We start from the raw sequence: 27,095 nt of genomic DNA, 5'->3' as shown, positions 1-27,095 counted from the left end.
AATCTTGCAGAAAAGTAGGGAATGAAGCGGGGGAGAAAACGAAAGGAAATCTGTGTGACCAGGAAAAGGGAAAGGGGGACCTGGCTTAAAGTGTGAAAGACACCTAAGGGCGCGGCTTGAAGACGCCTATGGGGGTGTAGCTTGACTGGCGCCCAGTCTGAGACCACTGTTTCGGGGTAACAGGAAAAGGATCTGAAGAAATGGGTCTGTAAGAGCCTGGATGGGGAGCCCCAGGTTTGGAAAAGGAGAAACAGTCACAAAGGGTGGTTCTCGACTCTGTTTTAAAACTTGAGAAAAAGCAATACTTGAATCAAAACTAATTGTGTAATTATTAAGCGACAGGATGGCAAGACTCGAGAACCTGTAATTGAGTACTTTAATCAAGCTAATTTGATGAGGTTACCCTGTGCTTCATTACCTGGTAGCTGTCCATGTCCTCCTCTTCCTCCTAAAGGGAAAAATAGATTATGCAGAGCCGAAACTAGCATTTATCCAAGCATCGGGCTACACTAAACAATCCAAATCTAGCCCTACAGTTTATATTTTCTAATTTTATGAATGTGCCTGTTCATCTCCCACCAGCTTCCACCCTCACTCTCGATTTTCCAGTTTTCAGGGAGTTGGAGTGAAACCTCAAGCTTCTCACAGGAAAGTGAAGAACACTCATTTGACCTTTTCAGGAGCCAGTACAATACTTTTCCTGCTGGGTTTATAGTCCTGCTCCCCAGGGGAAATCAAACACCTGCTGGCAAAGAGTCTTCATAAGCCAGCAGGGGGTTTCCGGGGAGCCCTGGGTGATGGGGGGACGGGGAGGCACTGAGGAGTTCCTGGAGGCGGAGATGTTTTAACCCTCAGCTTGCCATGGACCAGGGACAACCAACAGCCTGGGGCAGTGACTCTATGCAAATGCGATACAGTTTTGAAAAGAAAAAAAGGTATCAAAGGAAACAAAATACTGAAAAGAATTGTTCATGAAAGGCAGTTTTCTGACAGATTCCCAAAGACTCTGGCCTGGCTGGCTCTGTCCCCAGAGACTCACATGGACGGCCTCGTGGGTCTTCGGTGATCGTGGCGCCCTGACACTCACACACCCGATGCCGACCGACAGGATACGCTCCTCCATCAGCGGCAGGGTCCCAGATTCCTGCACAGACCTCACTTCCACCTGGACTCGCCGGGATTGCCCCTGCATCACACACAATTTTAAGTTTCTTAAAATTGGTCTGAGTTCCAAAATTTGGGTTTAGAGAGACCCCTACAGGCGAATGTTGAGAAAAGCATTTAGCTTTCAAGGTACTGTATCTTACACATTCAGTAGTAAATTACAAATTAAAAAACTAATCAAGAACAAATCTATAGTTTACATATTTTTTGAACAAAAAAAAATTAAAAGAAAACATTGTAACCAAGGAAATGCAAAATGCTAGATAATACAAAATGTTCAATTTACTAATAAACAAACTAATATAAAATGTTAAATAATTAAAATAAGCATGAAATACCTTTACTTTCACTAAGCTAGTAACTATTGTTTAGAAAGGCAATTTATAATATTGCCCAAAGTTTATGAAAGGCAATTACATACACTGCGGGTGGGAATATAAACTGGTAAAGCTTTCTGCCGGGCAGTTTGCCTTAAAAAATAAGTTTCACTTGACTCAGCTATTCAACTTTCTAGGAATCTGTTTTAATAATTATACATGCACATAAAGAATCTTACATCACTATGAAGAATAACAAAAAATTAGGTGTAAATTAAATGTACAATATTCATAACACAAGCTCTAGTATATTAATGAAATATAAACTATCTATAGTATCAGTTCAGTTCAGTTCAGTCGCTCAGTCGTGTCCGACTCTCCGCGACCCCATGAATCACAGCACGCCAGGCCTCCCTGTCCATCACCAACTCCCGGAGTTCACTCAAACTCAGGTCCACAGAGTCGGTGATGCCATCCAGCCATCTCACTCTCGGTCGTCCCCTTCTCCTCCCGCCCCCAAACTTTCCCAGCATCACAGTCTTTTCCAGTGAGTCAACTCGTCGCATGTATATTAGTGAAATATATACTGTAAACATTAAAATATTGCTATAGAAAAACATACATGATATATAAGTTAGAGCATGGTGGCAGATGTTATCTAGACTTCTTTTTTTAAAAAGCCGATTACCAAACTCAGTATATAAAGATCCACTTTAAAAAGCAAGTAATCAGACTAATAAGAACAATTATATTATCTTGAATTCACTGTTCTAATGCCCAAGTAAAATAATTTTAAAGCAAGTTGCAAAATAAACAACTGATCAGAAAGACACTGTTCCTTCTTCAAGCACATTTTCACAATGAATACTACATGATTTTGAACATTTACAATGAAGTAGCATTTTAAAAGAAAGTTCCCAGTACCCGCAATCACTGACTTCAAAGCTGGCTTATAAATTTTAGGAATGTCAAATGGAATTTGAAAAACAGAATCAGAATATGTAATTTTGAGTCACTCTTCCCCTCTTCCATTGGATTTTAATTCCCAAGAGTTTTGCATCATCAAGAAAATCAACTTAGGCAATGATTGATCCTATCAAGCTAGATTTAAAGAGATGGGTTGCAGATGTCTTTGATTTAATATTTCCAAGGACTATGTATCAGATATTTTGTGAAGAAAGTAACTAAAAAAAAACATTTTAATTGTCTAAAATAGTTCAGTCATTTCGATTGGCTGCCTTTTGTTTTTACTTTGCCGAGACAGAAAGTGACCTGTTCTGAATGTGTACCCCAATGTGAAGGGTATGTACACTCTGAGGAAGGATACAGGAAAAGGAGAGGGGACAATGAGGGGAAAAGATCCAGGAATGGCTTAATGTTCCATGGGAAAGCTTCGAACAGAATATGGAACCTATTGAATTGCTTGTAACTGCTGCTATTTCATCATTTTTTAACTACAAAACTCGCAAATGCATACGGTTAATCTCCTAAGTTCTCCTCTGGAACTTTCCTATTTAACAACAGTAGGTTCCAACTTTTGAAACACTGGGTTGGCCAAAATGTTCAAGTTTTTCCATACGATGTTATAGAAAAACCTGAACGAACCTTCTGGCCAACCCAAAATATTAAATTCTAATATGCCTACCATCCGAGGCCCTCCATGAATTAACCAGCTGCCGCAAGCCTCTATTGTTGCTGTTGAATCACCAGCACCCGTCCGACTCTTTTGCGACTCCATGGACTACAGCCTGCCAGGCTTCGCTGTCCACGGGATTTCCCAGGCAAAGAGAATGGGTTGCCATTTCCTCCTCCAGGGGATCTTCCCTACCCAGGGATTGAACCCACGTCTCCTGCAATGGCAGGTAGAATCTTTACCACTGAGCTTCCAGGGAAGCCCACAAGCCTATATAACCCCTTCTGTTACTGCTTTGTAGGTCTTTCGATATATTACTTTCTACACAAATGTGCCTAATCCATCCTCTCTCTGAACCTTTCCAGCTTGGTGTGATTCTTTCACCATCCAAGTCAAGACACACATCCTTCAAAAAAGCCTTTTCTGATAAATTCAAAATACCTTTGATCACTTTCAATAAAGGCTGCCAGAAGTATGACAAACACTTAAATATTCAATTTATATCAAACCACAGAAAATTATCTGGTCTTGCCTTCCAGGAGATGAATCTCTATGGCATCCAAAGAAGATATATATAGTTTCAACAGATGTTCAGGAAAAGATGTTCTTCACGCCTTTCTGAATCCTATGTTATGTATATATCTCACACCATAATGTAAACTAATTTCTTTTTGCTTTTAGTGCCTTGTCCATACATGAATGAATGCACAAGTCATTTACTAGAGTCAGAAAACAAGTGCTCATCATTTTCCTCCTCCCAAGACATTCAGAAACTGAAACATTTAAGCAAACTTTCTTTTGCCTTTAACCTTATATTTTGCTTTGAATGATTTCAATGTTTATTTTCTTGAGCCATTCTAATATTTTACTATTGTTTTAAAGTATGGAAACTATCATAGGATATAATAATCTACTTAACATTGACTACATGTAAAGAATAGCAGAAAAAGTATTTGTAAGTCTTACACGTGAATTCCATTAAGATGTGCTCTCTCACTTTTAATTTGCAGCACAGATACTATAGATTGTGTCTGTCTGGAGTTAAATGGCAATTCTCACACACGTCTTTGCTATACTGGTTTCTTGCTGGCAGGTATTCACATCTACCTAGCTGCCCTGATTTCACATGTCCATTGTTAGGGCTTTCCCGGTGGCTCAGTAAAGAATCTGCCCGCAATGCAAGAGACATGAGTTCGACCCCTGGGTGGGGAAGATCCCCTGGAAAAGGAAATGGCAATGCACTCCAGTATTCTTGATTGGAGAATTCCACAGACAGAGGAGCCTGGTGGGCTACAGTCTACAGGATTGCAAAGAGTCAGACACGACTGAGCACGCACACGCACACCAGCAAATTATGCCACTTGAGAGTCGCAGGAACCCTCGATGACAGCCAAGTCAGACAGAAAGGAGGTTGACCTGGGGCCCCAGCTGGCATCTGCAGTGAAGGCGGTCATGTGCCTAAGTCTGAGCCTTAAATCTGTGGTGTGATGCTCACTCTGAGTGGGTTAGGGTCCAGATGGAATTGAACTATATGACACACTCTTGATGTCTATGGAGAAGCAGAGAACTGATGGGCTTTAGGCCTCCCACTTCTCGCCTCCCCAGTCTCTAGCAATGGGCTCTATATACAGAGTTTCTAATCCTCACACTAACCCTACAAGGCTAGTGTTATCATCCCCTCCACATCATACCTGAGGCAAGATTCCAGAAGGTGATGGACCTTGCTCACAGATACAGAGCAAGGCCACGGGACAGCTGGAACCGAACCCTGGCACATCAGACTCCACACTGCTTGTTCCTTCTGCCATGTCACGCGGCCTCCCCCGTCTGTACAAATGCTCTAATGCTGCTTGATGTGTTCATTTTACTTCCAACAATGCAGCTCTAAATCACTATAAAGCTCATCTTTTTCTTACTTCAACTTAACAGAAGTTGGTTTTAAATACGAAAGACAGCACTTTTTTTTTTAAATGAAAGAAAATACACATGAAGTGAGAGACGACTTTAACAGAAGAAATGATCTTGGCCAATCTAGATTTCACCATCACGGATGTGTCCACTGAAAGGAATCCAATATTAACCTTTACGGCAGCAAAGAATTCATCGCTAACATCCGCAGTTCCATTACCTGCCGGAGCTGGAAGACCCCGCCTGTCGGCACGTCCTTTGCAGGAGTCACCTCCACAGGGCAGTGTTCACCACTCTCATTCTGCTCCAAGATCTGAACCCAAAGCTCCACTTTCCTGGTGACCTCGCTCCACCTAGGAGACAGTTGAAGCTCTTGGAAAATCATACATTTCAATACAGGCAGCTTAGGACCCTACACATGAGAATTAACGATGAAAATGACCTCCAAACAGAATAACTCTGTTATTATTAGAGTAATCTGTAGTTCAATGAGGAATATACAAGTACATCCTAGCAAATGTGATTGAAAGTGAAGTTCAACAAACAGAATCAGAACTAAAAGATGATGCCTTTATTTCATTCATGAAGGTGTGATAATTACAAACTATATCAGTGTGGTTATTCAAAAATTTTAGCATTGTTATCAGAAGTACAGAAGCAATTCGCAGTGATGGTCTTTTCATAGATGGGGTAGCGCTGTATGCTTTGGTGGCTCGACAAGTACCTCTGCTGAGGTCAGTAAGAGAATCAACCAAAAAAAAAATCTGTGTCTAATTTAGTATTTGCTAAAACTTTTTAAATGAAAACAAAAAAACAGAAGGAAGAATATCTGATTCTCATCTATAATTAGAGGCAGTACAAACATGCTCTTTCAGTCTTTTCCTTTTAACTCTTCTGTTTCAAATATTGGTCAACAAGTAAGCCTTCCTCCTTTCGTGACTGACACAACTTGAAAAGAATTCTGAGCTAAAGATAAAAATAAGAAATTCTGAATTCCAGAGAATATCCTGATTCATCTTCTCTATAGTTGATTAACTAGAAGTTATTTCATAATAATAAGCAACATATTCTCCAAAAATTCATTTTACTCTTTATTCTTAACTACCTATTTCTTAACTTTTCCCCATCACTCTTCAAAAGTTCACTCCTCTAAGGAAGTTTAACCTGTGCTATTAATACCCTGAACATAACATCATCTATCCTTGGAATACTGGTAAATGTTCAGGAAGTGGTAATCTTTATAAATGGCAATATTAATCTCTAGCAATTTTTTAAAAATTATAAATGGTATCAGATGAATGGATATTTCAAATTCACCTGTCCCGAAGACTGCGTGTTTTTGCTTGGATGATCCCCAAATCCCACAGGGCTGGGTTTTTCCGAGGATCATTCATCTTATGGCCATAGACTTCGATTGCCAATGCCCCTTCTGAAAGATGCTCAATAAAGTCTTCAGTGATGCTAACAGAAAACTCCTAAAAGGAAATAAGTACAGAAGAAGAAACACCTTCCAGTGACCTGATTACTTCCACCTCACATCATATCCTCACTTCATCACGGACAAGAGAAACAGAAGAGAATGTTTTAGTTACAGCACAAAACTGTCATCCAACGCGCATAATGAATGCTCAGATGGCCCAAGGTCCTTAACTTCCACTCCAACTTTTCTTAAAACTCTACACCTTGAAAACTCTATTGTGAAAGCCCAGCACTGTATTCTATTTTGAGAGCAATATTCTGAAAGCATCAATAAGTATATGAGGAATGACAACACTGATCTACAATGTCTGGATATAAAAGTTATTACATCTAGTGAGGCAGCAGCGTGGTAGACAAACAATTTTCCTAGTTTTTAGGAAGTTAATGATCTCTGATAGTAAGGAAGAATGACTATTATCGTGCAAAAAATCAACTAATTTTTAAACATCTGTCCATCTTTGCAAGACAGATATAAAACAGTCTCTAGTAATAATTAGGATTACGTTTTTAAAGCATTTATTTTTAAAAGTCATAGAATCTCCTCTTTCTCAGTCTTTAAAACAGAAAGGCTTTTGATGTGCTAAATAGATGAGAAAGAGACCTCTCTCGCTTGAAAATAAATGAGACAGCTCAAGTGAGACAAAGTAGAAAAAAAGAATCTAGAATCTGACAGTCTCAGCTCTGCTAGTTATTAGCTGTGGGCAAAATGACCTCTGAACTGGCTTCCTCCGTTTAAAAACAAAACAAAACAGAAAACACTGTCATCAAATAGAGTCATAGGAAAGACCAACAAACTGCCGAACAGCGTTAGGGGCTCTAAAACGTTTGTTCCTGTCTCTCTTCTATCTTCACTTTCCCAGGTGACACTTTCTCCAGTAACTCATAGAAAACGTGGGGTTTTTTTGGGAAACGGGTACCATATATACATATTCAGTCACACGCAAGTTAACTTTGACGGTGGAGGAGTTAGGTGCTCCGACACTGCAGTTCGGGTCTTGCCCCGCTGCTGTTGCTGTGTTCGGTTGCTGAGTCACGTCCAACTCTTTGGCGACCCCACGGGCCACGTTACTGAGATATGGCTGACTCAGCACTGTGGGAGTTTAAGGCGTGCATGCCGTGCACTGATGACACTTTAGTCTCTGACTCCAAGGGCTTCCCTTGTGGCTCAGAAAGTAAAGAATCTGCCTGCAATGCAGGAGACCTGGGTTCAATCCCCGGGTCAGGAAGATCCTCTGGAGAAGGATATGGCAACGCACTCCAGTATTCTGACCTGGAGAATTCTCTGGACAGAGGAGCCTGATGGGCTCTAGTCCATGGGGTCGCAAGGAGTCGGACACGACTGAGCGACTTACACTTTATCTTTCTCACCACTCTAAGAAACTGATCCAAGACATACATGGGCACCAAATTACTCAATAAAATATGGGTTATTTTTATTTTGCTTTGGCCTGAGTAATTAAATGCTGACCAGGCCTGGAAAACACACTCACGTTGCAGTGATCAAAGACAACCATGCACTGAGGCTCCTTGCTGATGGGAGAAGACGACGTGTCCACCTCGGGAGCAACAATGACTGGCTCCTGTTGATCCCAGAAGTCGTATTTGCAGAACACAAAGTGGGACAGATGCTGTGGCAACCCAGTGGCTTGAAGTATTTTCACCTGAAGAAAAAGGAAGGCTCTGTTTTCAACCCAGATAATTCCAAGAAGTACTCTGAGTCAGAGAGACAGGTTCCAGTCCTGACTGTGCCCCTAACAGCTGGCTTTTGTTGACCACATCCCAGTCCCTTTCAATCTGGGCTGTATTTATGCATCTGGGAAATGTCATATTTAGCAAGAGGTAGACCTTGGAGAAGGAAATGGCAACCCACTCCAGTGGTCTTGCCTGTAGAATCCCAGGGACGGGGGAGCCTGGTGGGCTGCAGTCTCTGGGGTCACACAGAGTCGGACACGACTGAAGCGACTTAGCAGCAGAAGCAGCAGACCTAAGATAGCAATGATCTAGACTGTATACAAGTGGACACTTCAAAGCATTTACAGCCTGAAAAAGAACATCTAAAATTCTAGCTTCTTATATCATCATCTTAAGAAGAAAGTTCTCAAACATCAACACCACTTAACCATAAACCTGGCCAACCATGGACACAGCACGAGGACACAGGATTGTTAAGAATGATGAGCGAAGAATGAAAGCAGTGGGCACACCAGTAAGCAGCAAATATTCAGAAAAATAGTTACCTGAGAGTTTAGTGTATAAAAAGGAATAAGGTTCTCAACTGGAATGTTACTTGCTACTAAAGCATTTTTGGAAAATCTGAAGCATCAGGAATGTATGCTTTGAAGATCTGGAGAGTGAATGGAGCAGAAGAAAGATCGCGCCCACTAACCACTCTCTTGCACCAACAACTGCTGATGTGTTTTCTGTGCAGATTCAGAGAGGAGAGCTGGGTCAAAGGAAACATGCCCTGGGCTGATAACTACATAAAACCAGAATATGTGTTTAATCGGCCCCAAGCAAAATCAGACCCAGGAGAAATACCTAGAACAGGTTTCAAAGCAGCCAACAGTCTATTTCTTTCAGCAGGCAGCATCAGGTTGATTTTTAAGTGGGAGTTTTTCTGATAAGCTGTGACAGTATAAAACTCCTCCAACTACAAAGGAAACTAAATCCTAAAATTAACTAAGCCAAACTGAATTCTGACTTTATAATCAATGAGGCCAACCTCCATGAGACTGTGCACTGAGCATTTATTCACACCCTTCACATGGTCACTTCCTGCACGCTGTACAATACACTCTAAACCTCCAGTGAGTAAATTTAACAAAAGCAGACTTGAATATGTGTCAGAAGTTTACATAGTTTCATAACCACAAATGTAAGTCTTACTGTTTCAGGAAGTATTAATAATGATACAGAAAACCATGCAAAGCAAACGACTATTTTCTTCTCTACCAGGCACGTGATGGGTAAGCAATGGATGGGGATTCTTATTACTCAGTTTTTCCGATGATGGCAACAAGATTGTGAAACATCTAGAGGGCAGTTCCCAGGCTCTGGAAGATGATGAACTAACACGTTCTATTTGTCCAAACCAAATAGGGCAATTGGTATTAATTTTTTGTTAAAATTTCGTTAAAATTTTCATTTAAAAACCATCCCCTTCTCATTAAGTGTTTAAAATACTTATTATATTCTTTAAGTTGAGGCAATATGGTATTTGGGAAGACTGCAAGATTCTGGAGGACACAGATATAAATATAAATCTCCGCCACTTCTTAACTTCTGTTTTTAAACGAATTACTTAAATCCATAGTTTTCTTAGGCTTAGTTTTTCTTCTGTACAAAACAGGATAGCTGCCTAATGATAGATGTGTGAGAACTAACCATACCAATGAAATATAATGACTGAAAACGCTACCAGACACTGACTGGATGGATGTTCAGTACATACTTCTTTGTGACTGAAGTCCATCTGAAAGCTCATTTTCCTTCTTAGAAATTAATATCAAGATGGAAATGAATAACAAAGCAAGATTTCATATGCTGAACTCTCCTCCACAGGCAACTTCTCAGAATGAGACTGCCAGGAATAAAGAGTACTGGGAATAAACAAAACCAGGAATGATTATACAGAACACAGGTTCAAGGTCTTGCATGCAGAAACCTAAATCACCACCAGGTGGCAGAATACCACAGACTTCGACTTGCTGCTGCTCAAAACGTCCAGCCCAGAAATGTCGGGAGATAATGAAGTTGTTTGAAGTTTCAAATATACTGATTTTATACAATTAAAATGATCAATATGTTCATATGTACATACTTTTTATCACAGAAAAATAAATCTAGCCTTCTTTTAAGGGCCAATAATACTCACACCTGTGATCTTTTAAGATTTTTAAGTCTTTGCTGAATCTGTTACAATATTGCTTCTGTTTTACCTTTTGGTTTTTGGCCCCAAAACATGCTCTCTGGCCAGGGATCAAGTCCACACACCCTGCACCAAAAGGCAAAGCCTTTACCACCGCCCACCAGGGAAGGCCTTATCTGTGACACCTTTAGTGTCCCCAGATGGATTTCTTTTGTTTCCACCCACAAATATTTTACTGCCGTATAGTTTATTTGTCTTCCTTTTACACAAAAAGCTATTACATGTCAGACTGTGGTCTCTAAAAACCACCTCCTACTGGAAGGAATCCAGTTGTTTGGAGAAACAGCTGATTCCAGGTCTGTGACGAGAAATGTACGGGCTGCACGAGACCAGGGCAAGAAGGCTGGCACGGCCTCTGGGGTTAAGGTTGTGTCAAAGGACCCAGGAGCCCACTGAAGAGACTCCCCCAGGCAAAAGATGGGGTTGGTTTGAGCCTCGATGTAGGTAATAAATACAACAGATCACAGCATATCAAGCCTATTTAAATCCAAAAGTTTATATAATGATAAGACCCAAACCAAAAAAACCCTCACTTGTCAGTTTTGGATATTAGAAGGAAAACCATTTATTTTTAAAAGTAGTCAATAAAGGGAGACAAGGGCGTATTCATCCTGCCTCTCTGATAAAAACTGTATCTGTGAATAGCAAGATACTTGACAGAAAGATGCACTCTACAGCACAATTCCCGCTAATAAATGAAGGGATGACAGAATCACAGTGTTGTTCTTTTCTAACTCCTAATGAAATATCTAGGTGATAACCATCAATGATAGCAAACACTCCCCAAAGAAAGCAGGCATGACATGCCTTCTGATGGAAGCAGGCACCTCATCCTCCCTGTAAAGTGTCACCCTGACTCCTCTCCGTGTCAGCTTTCTATCTAGCTCCCAATTCACAGCAAGCATACCCCAATCCAGTACAGACTTAGCAAAACCCAGACTGAGACCATGCAAGATGACAACCTGGTTTCCACACTAAGCAAAGCATACGATGAGAGAGAAGGTGCACGCACAGACAGGAGGGAGCAAGCACAAGGGCCAGAGCCTGAAGAGTAAGACATAAAATTCAGACCCGAGACACATCAACCGAGACAACCAAGGAAAACGATTATTTCACAATGCTAAAGAAGTATTAATTTCTGAGTATGGTATATCCTGGCTAAGCTGGGTTGTTTTTAAGTTTTCTTCTTCTGGAGACACATGTTAAACTCTTCTTGATGAAATACGATGTCTGGGATGCTTCAAAAGAATTCAGGGGAAGGGGACAGTGGAGAAGCAGCGTGTTTACACAAACACACGGGACTGAGCAGGAGCTGATGGCTGCAGACGGAGGAAGAGTGGGGGTCAGTGACACTCTCCTCACTATTTTTCTGTGTGTTTGATCTCTTTCATAAACAAATCACACTACGTTTTCACTGTTATTTTCCTTTTTAAGTTACCCAGTGACAGAAATCCACTTTCCGAGGAAGACAGTATTCTCCCATGCTGCTTCACTAACGGTAACGTCCACACACTCATCTTTCACGGGGTGGCATGTCTGGTCCATCTCTTTACAGTGGGCTATTACAGATGGAGTCAGCAAGGCTATGCTTCCATCTCTGATAACGGTATCACCTCACAGGAAACATTCCGAAATCATGAACTACTTCTGAACGAGACGAGGACTCACCATGCACACGAGCCTGTTCTCCTGGGTCTCCTTATCCGAGGAGGCATCCACGGACTCGTCCCCTCCGGCAATCCTCTCCCCAACGTCACCACTGAGGCGCATCACCTCCACGTGCAGCCGGCCGGCCACCTACAGCAGGGAAAGCAAAAGAAGATCCTTGCTCTGCTTTCGGCCTTCATCTGTTTAAGAGCCAAGTGGAGGGCAGCTCAACGATGGACAGGCTCTAATGGTGACTCTTCCTCCAAGTACTTGGAATAACCACCGATAAGCGGTATGCGAACACACGCATTGAAAATACACACAGATAGCTCTTGTTGTTACTGACAGGAAATTGTTAATAACAGTTGACTGTCACCATCCTGTTTTCCTGAACTGCCCTCTGCAGGACATGAGGCACGAGGAGAAAACTAACCTCTCCTTTCTGGTTGATGATCGGCACGGCATACTGTAACTTCACATCGTAGAAGAGGGACTCCAGGAAGACGTTGGCCACCCCGATGAGACTGTGATTTTCCTGCTCGTCATAGAACGGATCTGCACGCCTGAAGTAAGACCGTATCACCTTTGAGGAGATGTGAAACACACAACTTCAGAAAATCACTTAAAACAGAAAAATTCAACCCATCACTTTTTGATACAGTCTAATAACTTAGATGAAGTACAGCCCTGTGCTACGCACGCAGGCATACACGCACACACACACGCACTTTCCCATTCCCACTGAGAACGACGGTCAGCACGCTTCATCCGTGAGACAGCGATACCAGCAACACCTCATTACTTCATCATTTCTCCTCCCTTATGAGGAAGCCTTGCCGTGAAAACAGAGGAAGCATACACTGACTGATACACAGCAGAGTGAATGAAACCAGTCTTCACGTCTCATTCACATCTATTCTACTTGTTCCCACCAAGACATTAGACACGATGCTGTTAATGAGAGGCGACCTCTTCACAGGAGCGTGGTTTGTGTTTTGTTATTTGTTGGTGATATGGTTTCACTTCTGAGCTGAAACAGGAGAGGAGTACAAAAAAAAGAAAAAAATGCCGCCTAACTATAAGAAGTCATTTTCATTGACAAACACTTTACAAAACAAGAGGCTAAGGAACAACTCTATGGGGTATTAGGCCCAGCAACAATGAAAATACACTAATAACTCATATTTCTATTTTAAATAGGTATAAACTCATGGCTGACCTAAATGAGCAAACCTACAATTTGAGGGGAGAGTTCCAGAGTTCAGATCTACAGAACCTACTTTAGGATCAAACCGTGTTCAAAAAATGTTCCGAACAGTATAAATATTAAGGCACCACGGATGTGCGATTAAAAATACAGATGTCACAGGTTTATTATTTGCAAGGTTAAATGTGCTGAGAAATGGGAAAAGAGATAATAAGACAGTCTCTGTCCTGAATAAAACCATAGGACACAAAAATGCATAATATGAACAGAAGCCAGAAAGAACACAGAGGATTCTACTAGAAATCCAGACAACACCAACGAGGAGAAAACAAAAGAGGAAGCCAGAAAAATAGGCTATTAAAATTCTTGACTGGCTAAATAATTTACAGGATTAAAATAAATATTTTATTTATAAAACTGTATTTTGGAAAACTGAACAGTTCTTCTCTAAAATGGCTAAGACTCATTCCTGCATGGTTCCTTTTGTGACAATCAGCTCAGTAATTTTCGTCAAATAACCTACCGGGGTGTCTTCTTCACATTCCTTCCACTCCTGATAAAGGTCTCTCATATCCAGTAACCTGTTGTCCAGTTTTTCCAAAGACCAGATCTGCTTCCCTTTCCCTTTCCTTCTCACCTGGATGGCAGGTTCACTAAGGAGAGAGCCTCGCTGCAAAGAGAGTGAGAATGACTGTGTGAAACAGAGAGACACTGGCACAGTGTGGGCACCAACCCCGACCTTCTACTAGCACACCCACCGATCAGACGCCACCAGCTGAAACGGAAACCGTACCGTTCTTTAATCTGTTCAGTGCGAAACTTTCCAGAAATTTTACAAGCTGAATATAATCCTTTCTATATAACTTTCTATATAAAATTTAAGAATAAATATAAATTTAAATCCCAGAAAAGTAGACCACGTTTAACGGAAAGTCCGAGGTGTCTTAACTGGGGGACTGCCCTGGTGGTCCGGTGGTTAGGACTCTGTGCTTCCACTGAGGGGACGTGAGTTCGCTCCCTGGTGGAGGAACCAAGACTCCTCACTCCAGTTCAGTTCAGTTCAGTCGCTCAGTCGTGTCCGACTCTCCGCGACCCCATGAATCGCAGCACACCAGGCCTCCCTGTCCATCACCAATTCCCAGAGTTCACTCAAACTCATGTCCATCGAGCCATCCCATTCTCTGTCGTCCCCTTTTCCTCCTGCCCCCAATCCCTCCCAGCATCTGAGTCTTTTCCAGTGAATCAACTCTTGTCGCATGAGGTGGCCAAAGTATTGAAGTTTCAGCTTTAGCATCAGTCCTTCCAGTGAACACCCAGGACTGGTCTCCTTTAGAATGGACTGGGTGGATCTCCTTGCAGTCCAAGGGACTCTCAAGAGTCTTCTCCATCACCACAGTTCAAAAGCATCAATTCTTCGGCGATCAGCTTTCTTTATAGTCCAACTCTCATATCCATACATGACCACTGGAAAAACCGTAGCCTTGACTAGACGGACCTTGGTTGGCAAAGTAATGTGTGTGGCCAAAAACCAAAGTGTGTTAATGGGACCATCATATGACCAAAGAGCACCAGTGGGGAGGAAGAGGGTCCTAAGCAGTGAATGAGAAGGGCAAGTTTCCTGGAAGGGATGGTTAAGAATCTTTTTCTTTCAAAAGTCTGAATGACAATGTTTTTGAATGGCTAGTATCTTAATGCAGTACCAAATACAAGTGATTAAAAGAGTAAATTGTGAAAAGTATCCTGTTTACTCATCTGGAGGCAACAAATGATAGCACCTTCCAAATACACATAGTTTGGATTTATTATTAAAAAGTTGAAGGGCTTCCCTGGTAGCTCAGTGGGAAAGAGCCCACCTCCGATGCAGAAGACAGGGGTTCGATCCCTGATTTGGAAAGAACCCACGTGCCGTGGGGCAGCTAAGCCCGTGCACCACAACTAGGGAGCCTGAGCTCTGCAGCAAGAGGCGCCGCTGCAGCAGGAAGCCCTCACGTGGGCCAGAGAGCAGGCTCCGCTCAGTGCGACCAGAGAGACGCCACACAGCAACGAGGACGCCCCGACAACCACAACGGCCAAAATAAATGGACAAAAATACTTTAAAACGAAGAAGGACAGAGCCAGCTAGAGACGCTGGCTGCATACAACACTGTGAGTATACTACACAACACTGAACTGTTCCCGTTAAAATATTAATTTGATGCTATGTGACTGCCATCTCAGAAAAAAAAGAAACAGTACTCCCTGAATTTTCCCAGCTTAGAAAAGCAACATGCTTTTTTAAAAATATAATATGGTTTTACTACTTTTTAAAATATTTATTATTTGGCTGTACTGGGTCTTTGTTGTGGTAGGATAGATCTTTAGTTGTGGCACGTGGGATCTAGTTCCCTGACGAAGGTTTGAACCCCGGGCCCCCTGCATTGGGAGCGTGGAATCTTAGCCACCAGACCACCAGGGTAGTCCCAACAATGTGCTTTTATGTAGGAAAAAATTTAAACTTTTGGAAATCACAGAGCAGAAAGTAAAAATGCCTCTGTTTATCTCCCCCCAGAGAGATGGACCTAGCAGATCTCTAATCAATTGAGATTCATTAGAATTTTTAAAAAACTGTTCTGTCTGCTTAGAACTTTAGAGAATTTTTAAAGACACTCAATGTTGCCTTAATATCTGGCCTATTAATAGTTCCAAAGAAACAGAATTTACAGAATGAAGAAAGGATTTTAGAACTGTGAAGTTCAAGAAGTACCAAACTCTCACATATGGTAAAGGCCCTTCTACCTTATATTCAGCCAGCTAGGGAATGAATGTCTGAATACAAAATCCTACCTAATCCACCAAAAATTATGTACTAACATGATCGAGAACTATAAAAGAAACCCATGTAAGAAAGAAACAACTGAATGGCAAGGAGAGGAGATTTTGCTGGAAGGACTGATACTGAAGCTGAAACTCCAATACTCTGGCCACCTGATGCGAAGAACCAACTCATTAGCAAAGACCCTGATGCTGGGAAAGATTAAAGGTGGAAGGACAAAGGGATGACAGAAGATGAGATGGCATCACCGACGCGATGGACACGAGTGTGAGTAGGCTCCGGGAGTTGGTGATGGACAGGCAAGCCTGGCGTGCTGCAGTCCATGGGGTCGCAGAGAGTCGGACATGACTGAGCAACTGAACTGAACTTCCCCCATACTTTTATTAGACTTCTTACATTATACAAAAACAAATTTTGTGACCTTGAATATTTACATGAAACAACTAGTGAACAGTTTTGCCATGCCATCTATTGACATCTATTAACATTCTATAGGTAAAACAAACACTTAACTTGGGAAGGGTAGGAAAGGATGGCAGAGGAGTAGAAGGAAGGGAAGAACAACAGAATCCACCTGCCAAGGCAGCAAACCTAAGTTCAACCTCTGGGCTGGGAAGATCCTCTGGAGAAGGAAAGGGCAACGCATGCCAGTATTCTGGCTTGAGAAATCCCATGGAGAAGAGGAGCCGGGTGGACTACAGTCCATGGGGTCGCAAAGAGTCAGGCGTGACTTGGTGACTCAACAACATTATTTAAAAAAAAAAAAAATCTGTGACCTTGGATACTCACATGGAACAACTAGTGAACATTTTTTCCATGTCATCTGTTGACAAGTAGAAGAAAACATTCTATTGGTAAAGTGTGAAAGTCCAAGTGTTAGTCACTCAGTCGCATCCGACTCTGCGACCCCACGGATTGGACTGGAGCCCAGCAGGCTCCTCTGTCCTCGGAATTCTCCACGCAATAATACTGAAGTGGATTGCGGTTTCCTTCTCTGGGGAATCTTCCCGCCCCAGGTATCGAACCAGCATCAGGAAAGACTTCTCGGAAATAAACAAACTTGAAAATAGGGGTTAAGTAAAAGAAATTGCTACAGGGACTTCCCTGGTGGCCCAGTGGTTAAGAATTTTCCTTCCAAGGCAGGGGACATGGGTTCAATCCCTGGTCAGGGAACTACGATCCCACACGGCCCAGGACAACTAAATCCCCATGCCACAACCAGAGAGACCTGCCCACCACAACAAAGACCTAGCGCAGCCGAAATTCAAAAGAAAAAAAAAGAAGAAGAAGTTGGGAGAGCTGGGGATGGGGGCGGAAGAGGATGTTTTTAGTGGATAAAACCATTTATGCACAAAGAGAATTATATGGAAGTAAATCCGCTCGAGAGAGGCAGACAGGTCCCGATGACCTGGACTGTGGAGGACACGGGTGGGGATGAGGGCAAGCTCCCTGCTCCCAGTGTCTGAATAACCTGGTGAAACAGGAAGCTGTTTTATACAACGATATCTGTGGTCGTTTCATTAACAGCAACCTCACCTTCCGGTTGGCATCGAGGCTGGAGGCAGGAATCTGGAGGGTTACTTTATACTCTGTTCGTTTATCCAGTTCTTCTGCAATGTAACTAGCTTCTCTTACCAGCAGATTGGCTTTCACAATCTGTTCCCTCAGCCTCATCAGGCTGTTATTCAGTGTTGCTTCTCTTTAAAATAAAAAGGGGAGGGGATAACCATTAGAGCAGCACATGGCAATATTATATAGCACATAAAACATGAATGCCAAACTGCGAACCAAGCTTTACGACTGTCTTTCGCACACAGGGAATACATCCACGGCACTGCCCTGTGCATGCACCTGAATGTGGACTACGTTACAAGTGCTGGCACACACTCCTGTGGGAGGCTGGCCAGAGGCTAGGGCTTGGCAAACGTGACTATGTATACAAATCACCTGGGAATCTTGAGAAACTGAAGATTTTGACTCAGTATATCTGGGGTCCCTGCTGTGCATCCTCAGTCCCTGAGTCGAGTCCAACCCTTTGCAATCCCATGGACTGTAGCCCATCAGGCTCCTCTGTCCATGTGATTTCCCAGGCAAGAATACTAGAGTGGGTTGCTATTTTCTTCTCCAGGGGACCTTCTCGACCCATGGCTCGAACCCACGTTTCCTGCATTGGTAGGTGGGTTGTTTACCACTGACCCACCTTATCTGGGGTGGGAGACCTGAAATGCTACATTTCTGTCAATCTCCAGGTGACAGAGATGCTGCCTGTCTGCTGACCAAACCCTGAAGAGCAGAAGGTTAGTTAAGTCCACTCTGTAACCATGGCAAAGACATTTAGTGCAATGCTCATCAGCCCATATAAAGATCAAACTTGCAATCTGAATCTTACTGGCACCATGCTTTACCTACCTGAGAGACCACCTCTCTTTTTGTCCTTTTTTAAAAAACCATCTACCCACGCCTCAGAACCTAAAGTATAATACAATGATAAAGTATAACTTCTGAGTACACACACTGGTTTATTCAAATCCAAAAGCTATTTATACCCACTGAAAATGGGGCGGCGCCTCAGACGGGTGGCTTTAAATACATCAATATAAATGGATAATTCCTCCTTTTTATCCCCCCAAAATGGGGGCAAAAAAGACAAGGCCAAGTGGTTCTTAGCTGGACACCTACAGTATAATTCACGATTAAATTAAGGTCTGGATTTTCCCCCTCTGTACGTAACGCAGGTGGGCTATAGGTGACGGGTGGCAAGGCCCTGCCATCCACCTACCTCTCCTCCGTCCACTGCCGCAGTCGCTGCTGAGCGCTGGGGGAGTGGAAAGAAAACCTGTCTGAACTACGGCAGTTCTGTTTCTCAGGGGACAGCCGTCTCCGGAGCTGCTCCAGCTCATGTTCATACATGAGCCTCTGGCGCTCCAACGCAGACCGTTTCTCCTCTTCATGCTGTTGCTCCAGGCTGTTCAGTATTGACTGCATGGGGTCTAAACAAGGTTTTTTGGGTTTTTTTTTTAAAGGCAAATAACAAACAAAGGTTAACTGCACAACACAATATACATCAGATGCTGCTCTGGATTGTTGTCTGTCACCCTGATTAATAACGCGAGTTGTTTTTAATATTTTTTAATTGGAGTATAATCGCTTTACAATGTTGTGTTAGTTTCTGCTGTACAACAATGTGAATCAGTCATAAGCATACATATATCCCCTCACTCTTGAGCCTGGCTCGAAACTGGGTCATTTGTAGAGATGTGGATGAACCCAGAGTCTGTCATAAACAGTGAGGTCAGTCAGAAAAAGAAGAACATAAGATTCTTAAAGACAGTTAGCTTTCCTGACTCCCAATTACTAACCGTGTTATCCATTCTTTCAGATACTTGCTAAACTATCTTCTGTATAGAAAAAGCAGGTCTACATATAACCTAAGACAGAGGCAACACTCCAGAAATCCACTACAATAATACGCCAGGGACAGTCAAGTCTCAGACCTGAGAAATTCTACCAATGAGGACAGTTTGAAGTGACTGATATATTAGGGCAGAAAGAGTAAGTTTTTATAAGTATAATACACTTAGGCCAAAGCCACAAAAGAACAGAGTACAGAGGAACAATATGAAGATGTCTTTTTGCTAATGTTTAAAAAGTGTCCAATGTAAATATCTCTAACCAGTCGAGCAACTTTGAAAGATTCTAAAAAGCTAAATGGGTCTGCTCACCATTACTGCCCAGCGCCTTCATGGTCACCTCCATCTGGGCATACTCATAATTGAAGTTGATCTCACTGGACACCTCACTGGACGAGTCTCCGTCAACATCCAGCTGCTCAGAACTGGTGTCATTCTTCATGGATATGTCTTGTTCCTCATCGTCTCGATCTGCTTTCTTTTTCTTTTTAGGCAAATTAATTCTTGAGAGGAAAAAAGAATATTATATTTTAAAGAAAGATATGCATTTATTCATTCCAGTCATTAAATAGTGGCATTTGCTAGATGCCAAGGGGATACTATAAATAGAAGGCAATTGCTCAGCCGGTAAAGAATCCACTTGCAATGCAGGAGACCTGGGTTCAATCCCTGGGTTCGGAAGATCCCCTGGAGAAGAAAATCACTACCCACTCCAATATTCTGACCTGGAAAATTCCATTGACTGTATAGTCCATGGGGTAGCAAAGAGTCAGACATGACTGACTGACTTTCACTTTTCACTGCACTCAGAAGTTTACATTCCAGTTGTAGAAATAAAACACACAGACACATGTGCCAATAAAAAAAAGTTAAAAAGCTAGCTTAAAATGCCACATTCAAACAACGAAGATCATAGCATCCAGTTCCATCACTTCATGGCAAATAGAAGGGGAAAAAGTGGAAACAGTGACAGATTTTATGTTCTTGGGCTCCAAAATCACTACGGACGGTGACTGCAGCCATGAAAATAAAAGACGCTTGCTCCCTGGAAGAAAAGCTACGACAAACCTAGACTGTGTATTAAAAAGCAGAGATATCACTTTGTCAACAACAGTCCATATAGTCAAAGCTATGGTTTTTCCAGAAGTCATGTACAGATGCAAGAGTTGGACCATAAAGAAGGCTGAGTGACAAAGAACTGATGCTTTTGTACTTTGGTGTTGGAGAAGACTCTTGAGAGTCCCTTGGACTGCAGGAAGATCAAACCAGTCAGTCCTAAAGGAGATCAGCCCTGGGTATTCATTGGAAGGACTGATACTGAAGCTCCAGTACTTTGGCCGCCTGATGTGAAGAGCCAACTCACTGGAAAAGCCCCTGATGCTGGGAAAGACTGAAGGCAAAAGGAGAAGGGGGCAGCAGAGGATGAGATGGTTGGATGGCAGCACCATCTCAATGGACATGCATCTGAGCAACTCCGGGAGACAGTGGAGGACAGAGGAGCCGGGTGTGCTGTAGCCTATGGGGTCAGAGAATCAGACACAACTTAGCGACTGAACAAGAAAAACCTCACAGGGAAATAGGAGAGGAAGGGATGAGAGATTAGGAGCTCATCTGAGCTGAGCCTTAAGGGCTGAAGAGAAAGCAGGGCATTGGGACAGAGGCAAAATGGAAACCCTCACAGCCTCTGGAGAAATTATAAATAAAACACAGAGATACACAAAATCTGTACAGCAAAAGTTGTGAGAGATAATCAAAGAAAAATCAACCTAATCCAAACTATGACGGCTCTGTACACTAAGCCAAAAAATCTATGCTTGATTTAATTTGAGAAGAAAAAGATGAACAACATTTTCCACACACTTTGTAGCCCTCTACTCTCTCAGAAATAATCACAAAAAAAAAAAAAAGAAATAATCACGATAGCAGCTGGCCCACCAGCAAAGGATCGAGCTTGATATCTGAAACACAAGTGCCAGTGACAAGAAGGGGAATACACCAAGACTTAAGTTTTCTACTCTATCCAGCCCGCTGGGCCTCACCAACACAACAGCAATTTTGTATGGGAAAAGATGTCCAGTCCCAGCTCAGACTTTCTCAGTCTCCCTTGCAGCTGAGAGGCAAATTCTAGTAAGTGAGGGGTCAGAGGAAGGTCATTGGGGGACTCTGGGGAGACTCCTGCTTCCTCTGATCAGGATATCAGGGCTAGTCCCGCCACCCCTCAACCTTGCCTTCTTCGGGGTGTCTGAGTGCTGCTTTGATGCCCGGAGGGGCGTGGTCATCTTTAGACCACAGGGAAGAGGCAAGACAACGCCAAGACTTCTGCCATGACTCTTTCGAGAGCTTGAGCCAATGCCAATAACCATCCTCCTTGGGAGTTACTGTCTTGTCAGAGAAAGGAACTGTTTAACCCAGAGTCAAACCTGCCATTGAATGCAACTGAGAGCATTCCTAAATAAAACATGAGCCTCCTTTCATAGACAAGGAAACTAAAACCACTACTTTTCAAAAAAAAAAAAAGTATAAGCATGTCAGAAAAATAATTAATGAATTCTTATGCCAGATGGCAAAACAATCATCTTCCATTGGCAAATAAAATTTAAAACTATGTAACTGAATCAGAATTTCTCCTGAGTCCATTATCCATGTGTCCCTCAGGCTCAAGCGTATAGGGAACAAGCATGTGTATACTGAATAAATATCAATATACATGTGTGCACAAAACAGTACATATATTTATGGATTAAGTTTACTTTTTAATGTAGTCTTCTGTTCCAGAGCACCTCCCTCTTTAAGAGCATGACCCTCGTACCTGAAGAAGTGGTTGTTCCCCCACAATATCCTGTCCCCGTGGTGCAGCTGAATAGGACTGGATACAGAGGAGCCATTTACGAATGTTCTGTGGAGAGAAGGGGCCAAACACGTGAACAATGATTATCATATCCTCTCCTTCAATTTCTCCAATACAGGAAAGGCAAAATAACCAATTCCCCCCAAAATAAAACACCCTTGGCGAATTATTTTTTTTATTTCCGTCTTTGCTGATTTACCTAAAATGCCTATGGTACCAAGTGTTGTAGATTATTAACCTCTAGTTTTCAAAGTTCTAAGTCCGTTACATAGCACATTAAGGAGTAAATATTGAGCCATTACAGCTAATGATACAAAGACAGTGGCCGTGTACACAACAACTAGAGCAAGAGTGTCCAATCCACAGAGACAGAAAGAGCCAATCAACCAGCGAAACTCAGAACTGCCTACAGTGGAGTGATAAGAAACGAGGTCTGTTCAATTCTTAACTTTCTATAAAACAGAAAAATGTCCATACCCTATCAATACAGAAGAGCTGTAAGATCTGCCTGACTGCTCACCCTGACAATGGAGTTCAACACAAGAAATGGTGGGTAGAAGATTATTAAGGAGAAACTTCAGAGGGGTGGGGACTAAATAGAAAATCACGTCTACCATTATAAGGCTGATATTACAGGAATATCTCTGTCATCACATCTCTCCCACTGAATGACTCATCTGCTTAGACGATAAAGGTCTTTAACTTGACATTAAAGGCCCTGCAAAAGGAAACCCTCTTAACTCCTCCTTTCCCTGTTCCAGTGAATTCTCAACTCCAGAAAAATAAAAAGTGGGGGAGGGTGTTGTGCTCTGTCAATGATTTTCCTTTCCTCCAAAGCAAGGGTTGTCTCAGTCCTATAACCGGGAAGAGGGCTCCTGTTCCTCATCATCCCTCTGAGTCTCAACTCAGTTTGATTTCTCCAAAGCCCAGTTTGATTTCTTCCTCCTCGGTCACTCCAGCCTATATTACCTTAAGCTCTTTAAATTCCTAAAGCACTCACCTAGCTTTGTACAGACAGTTATTTTTAACGTATATGCACAGACACAGAGCCTTACTCTGCACCTAGACTCCTCTTACCATGTGGGCTTTCAACACTTTTGAAACACTTTTTGATTTCCTGCTGTGCTGGTCTTGGTTGCTGTGAGGGCTCTCTCTCCTTGTGGTGAGCAGGGACTGCTCTGTTGTGTGAGCGGGCTTCTCACTGGGGCGGCTTCTCTCCTTGTGGAGCACAGGCTCCAGGGTGGGGGCTCAGCAGTTGCACACTACTAGACAACTGGAGTAGTTGCCACACTCTAGAGCACAGGCTCAGTAGTTGTGGCACACGAGCTTCGCTGCGACGTGGCATATGGAATCTTCCCGGACCAGGATCGAACCTGTGTCTCCTGCATTGGCAGGTGGATTCTTCACCACTGAGCTACCAACAAAGCTCCATGTGGGCTTTAAACACTAAAAGCAATTGGTCTCTATGTTCCTAGAGTCTGATTGATTCAAAGCATGAGCTCAAAAAATAGAGTTATGACAAGAGGGGACCTACTAAAATTAGCAGATTTCAGCCTGTATAACACAAATTCCTTAAATACAGTGAGGAGTTTAATTAAAGGCAAACACATATACAGGCTTATTTTCTAAAGCTCCAGAAGTTAACAAATAAAAGCATGATTATAATAACAGTTCTCAAAGTGCGGTCTGCAGGAGATCCCAAAGATCAAATTTATTTGTGTAACAACACTAACCTGCTATTTTCCACTGTGTTGACATTTGCATTGGCAAAGAATAAAACTATTGGTGTTTTTGCACAAATCAAGGCAATGGCATCAAACACTTATTAGTAGTCACTGCTGTGCATTCACAATTTTAAAAAATGTTTCATTTGGAAAGGTCCCTGATGAAGGAGTAAAAATCAACTGTACTCCAATAAAATTTTTTTAATTAAAAAGTAAAAATAAATTTATGAAAATAAGATTTTAAAATGACTACTTTTGGTAAATCCTGACCCTTGAGTAGTCCACAACTTCTTAAAACATCCGAGGTGATGACATGAGACTCATACAGAGCGCTGCACTGAAGCATACCAAGTATGACAACTGTCTTGAGCAAAAACACACAAAGTGGTTTTCCGCACATTTTCTTGCAAATGAACAAAGGCAGTCTGTCACTTTGACCAAAGAAATTGACAGTATTTGCTGTCAAGCTTTCAAGTGAAAATTAGAGTTTCAGGAAATTTGGGTCAATGTCCTCCAACCAAAGACCACCAGGAACACTCCCGTAGTTGAGCCAGTTAGGTTTATCACTCATACCAAGGGAGAGGACACCACAGGAAGCCTGGGGGTGTCAGCAAGGGAGAGTGGGGATGGAGGGGGGATTGCTGCAAGGAATGGGCTTCAGCTGGACAACCTAGGTGATGGCCTAAGGAGGTGGGAGTCCTGTATATATTGGATGCTGTCGGAGAGCAGGACTAATTCTATGATTGGGTTTGTCAAAAATCTTACTCACAGAGGGGAGACGAGGATGAAGTTGTACTTGGTAAAGAAATAGCCACTCACATCGGCTGAGAGAAGGTGTATGGTATTTTGGGTGTGGCATAGTGACTGTGGGCTTCCCAGGTGGCGCTAGTGATAAAGAATCTGCCTGCCAATGCAGGGGACACAAAAAGATGCGAGTTCAATCCCCGGGTCAGAAAGATCCCCTGGAGGAAGAAATGGCAACCTGCTCTAGTATTCTTGCCTGGAAAATTCTATGAACAGAGGAACCTGGAGGGATACAGTCCATGGGGTCGCAAAGAGAGAGACGTGACTGAGTGAGCACACAGTGACCTTGGTTTTTGTCTCTGCTGAGACAAAATTATTATATGACCTGTTTCATCTTATTCTGGCACAGCCTCAGAGTAACCTTCCCTGGGGTTGGTATCTGCGAGATTATTTAATGGGAGAATAGCATGCCTGTGCCGAGCCAGGTTACGCTCTTTTTTTCTTCCTCATTTGCATCCTTCACCATGAGCTTGATAGCTTCCAAACATTTAAAGACTTTATGGGTGAAATCAGTGATGATATTAATGATTTTTTTATATGATGATGAATCAGCATTCAGAAGATCAGTATATCAATTAACCATCACTCATAATAGTTACATAGACAGTTACACAACAGGACAATAACCGTCTTAAAACTGAAGGAGACAAGTCGACAAATAGTTTGTACAATATTATCCCTTTTCATTACTTATTGAGCACTTGTATTATTAGTCCGGTGCGTGTGTGTGCGCTTAACAGTGCTTGATTCCTTGCAGCCCCATGGACTATAGCCCACCAGGCTCCTCTGTCCATGGAATTTTTCAGGCAAGAATACTGGAGTAGGTTGCCATCTCCTCCTCTAATATTAGTCTTACATTACGTGCGAAGGACAGTAAACCGAAAGAGAAAGGTCCTCGTCCTCAAAGGACCCCCAGCCCACACGGTAACAGAGGCCAGCGGCCCACAGGAACACAGCATGAAGTGCTAACATAACAGGAAGCACAGAACGCCCTAGGAATACGCACTGGGGGGTCCTTATTTTAGACTCAAGCAGATAATGACCCAGCTTAACCTTGAAGGTCAAACAGGAGTTAGTGGCCAGAGGAACGGCAGGTGCAGAGGAAGAGGACACAAACAGGAGGGGCGTAAAGGACTTTGCATCAGGACCCAAAAGCCATCTGGCTGGACGCAGCATGGACCAGAAGGAAGATCAGGCTGCTGGCAGGGATTCCAATCAGGATTTGATTAGGGGGCAGGGAGGAATTCCCTGATGGTCGAATGGTTAGGACTCTGCACTTCCACTTCCTGGGGCCTCGGTTCGATCCCTAGTCGGGAAATCAGAATACCACAAATCATGCACAGCATGGTAAAAAAAAAAAAAGATTTGATGGAGGCCATGGACAGAGGGGAAGGATGGGCTTAAGCGATATTACAAAGTTAACCGAAAGCTTGTTACACAGAGAGAAGTATGTCAGAAAAACAAACACTGCACATTAATACACGTTTATGGAATCTAGAAAAATGGTACTGATGAACCTGTGTGCAGGGCAGCAGTGGAGACGCAGACAGAGGACAGACTTGTGGACACAGCGTGGGAAGGAGAGGGCAGGCCAAACTGAGAGAGTGGCACTATCTGTGGAAATAGACAGCCAGTGGGAAGCTGCCGTATGACCCAGGGGGCTCAGCTCCATGGCCTGCAACAACCAAGAGGGGTGGGCTGGGGTAGGGTGCTGGCAGAAAGTTCAGGAAGGAGTGGATATATGTATACTTATGGCTGATTCACATTGTTGTATGGCAGAAAGCAACACAACATTGTAAAGCAATCTTTCTCCAATTAAAAATAAATGTGAAAAAAGAAAAAAAAGTTAACTATTAGGGACTTGGCAACTAACTATCTTCATTAAGAGAACGTAAAAGCCAAAAAAGAGGCCAAACGACCTATACCACCCTCGGTTAGTGTACTTTCTTCCTTTTAAAAATTACTGTGAGGGCTTCCCTGGTGGCTCAGAGGTTAAAAATTACTGTGACATTAACACCAATTAAAGTACATTACCTGGTGTTCTTTTGAGGGGTCAGCATAACCTGGCCTTCTGGTGTGATGTCTATGATACAATGCTCAGGAAGAATTCCCATGCCACACAGCTGGATGTCCTGGGAATTTGCGGAACCTATCAGTGTATGCTCCTATAAAAGAATCAAAGTCACTTATTAATACTACATTCTTGCACGAACA

At 42.6% G+C, this 27,095-nt stretch overlaps 1 protein-coding gene across 2 annotated transcripts in view; it reads right to left on the bottom strand.

Annotated features, from left to right (window-relative positions):
- Positions 1-27,095, bottom strand: part of KIF13B (kinesin family member 13B) — a 213,177-nt gene that overhangs the window by 69,786 nt on the left and 116,296 nt on the right. For both annotated transcript variants that reach the window (XM_055428055.2, XM_088837822.1), the window contains exons 14-26: positions 26,916-27,046; positions 22,315-22,401; positions 19,818-20,008; positions 18,875-19,085; positions 17,632-17,794; positions 13,807-13,953; positions 12,510-12,659; positions 12,098-12,226; positions 7,992-8,162; positions 6,340-6,497; positions 5,243-5,375; positions 1,040-1,186; positions 419-448 (exon numbers count right to left, since the gene is read on the bottom strand). In XM_055428055.2, coding sequence (XP_055284030.2) covers positions 419-448; positions 1,040-1,186; positions 5,243-5,375; positions 6,340-6,497; positions 7,992-8,162; positions 12,098-12,226; positions 12,510-12,659; positions 13,807-13,953; positions 17,632-17,794; positions 18,875-19,085; positions 19,818-20,008; positions 22,315-22,401; positions 26,916-27,046 — 1,848 coding nt within the window. The remainder of the gene's footprint in view (positions 1-418; positions 449-1,039; positions 1,187-5,242; positions 5,376-6,339; positions 6,498-7,991; positions 8,163-12,097; positions 12,227-12,509; positions 12,660-13,806; positions 13,954-17,631; positions 17,795-18,874; positions 19,086-19,817; positions 20,009-22,314; positions 22,402-26,915; positions 27,047-27,095) is intronic.

This window comes from Moschus berezovskii, chromosome 7, assembly GCF_049115385.1.
Source record: "Moschus berezovskii isolate FMDL1 chromosome 7, NW_MosBer_1.0, whole genome shotgun sequence".
Taxonomy (NCBI): Eukaryota; Metazoa; Chordata; class Mammalia; order Artiodactyla; family Moschidae; genus Moschus; species Moschus berezovskii.
This window is presented reverse-complemented; position numbering and strand designations above follow the sequence as displayed.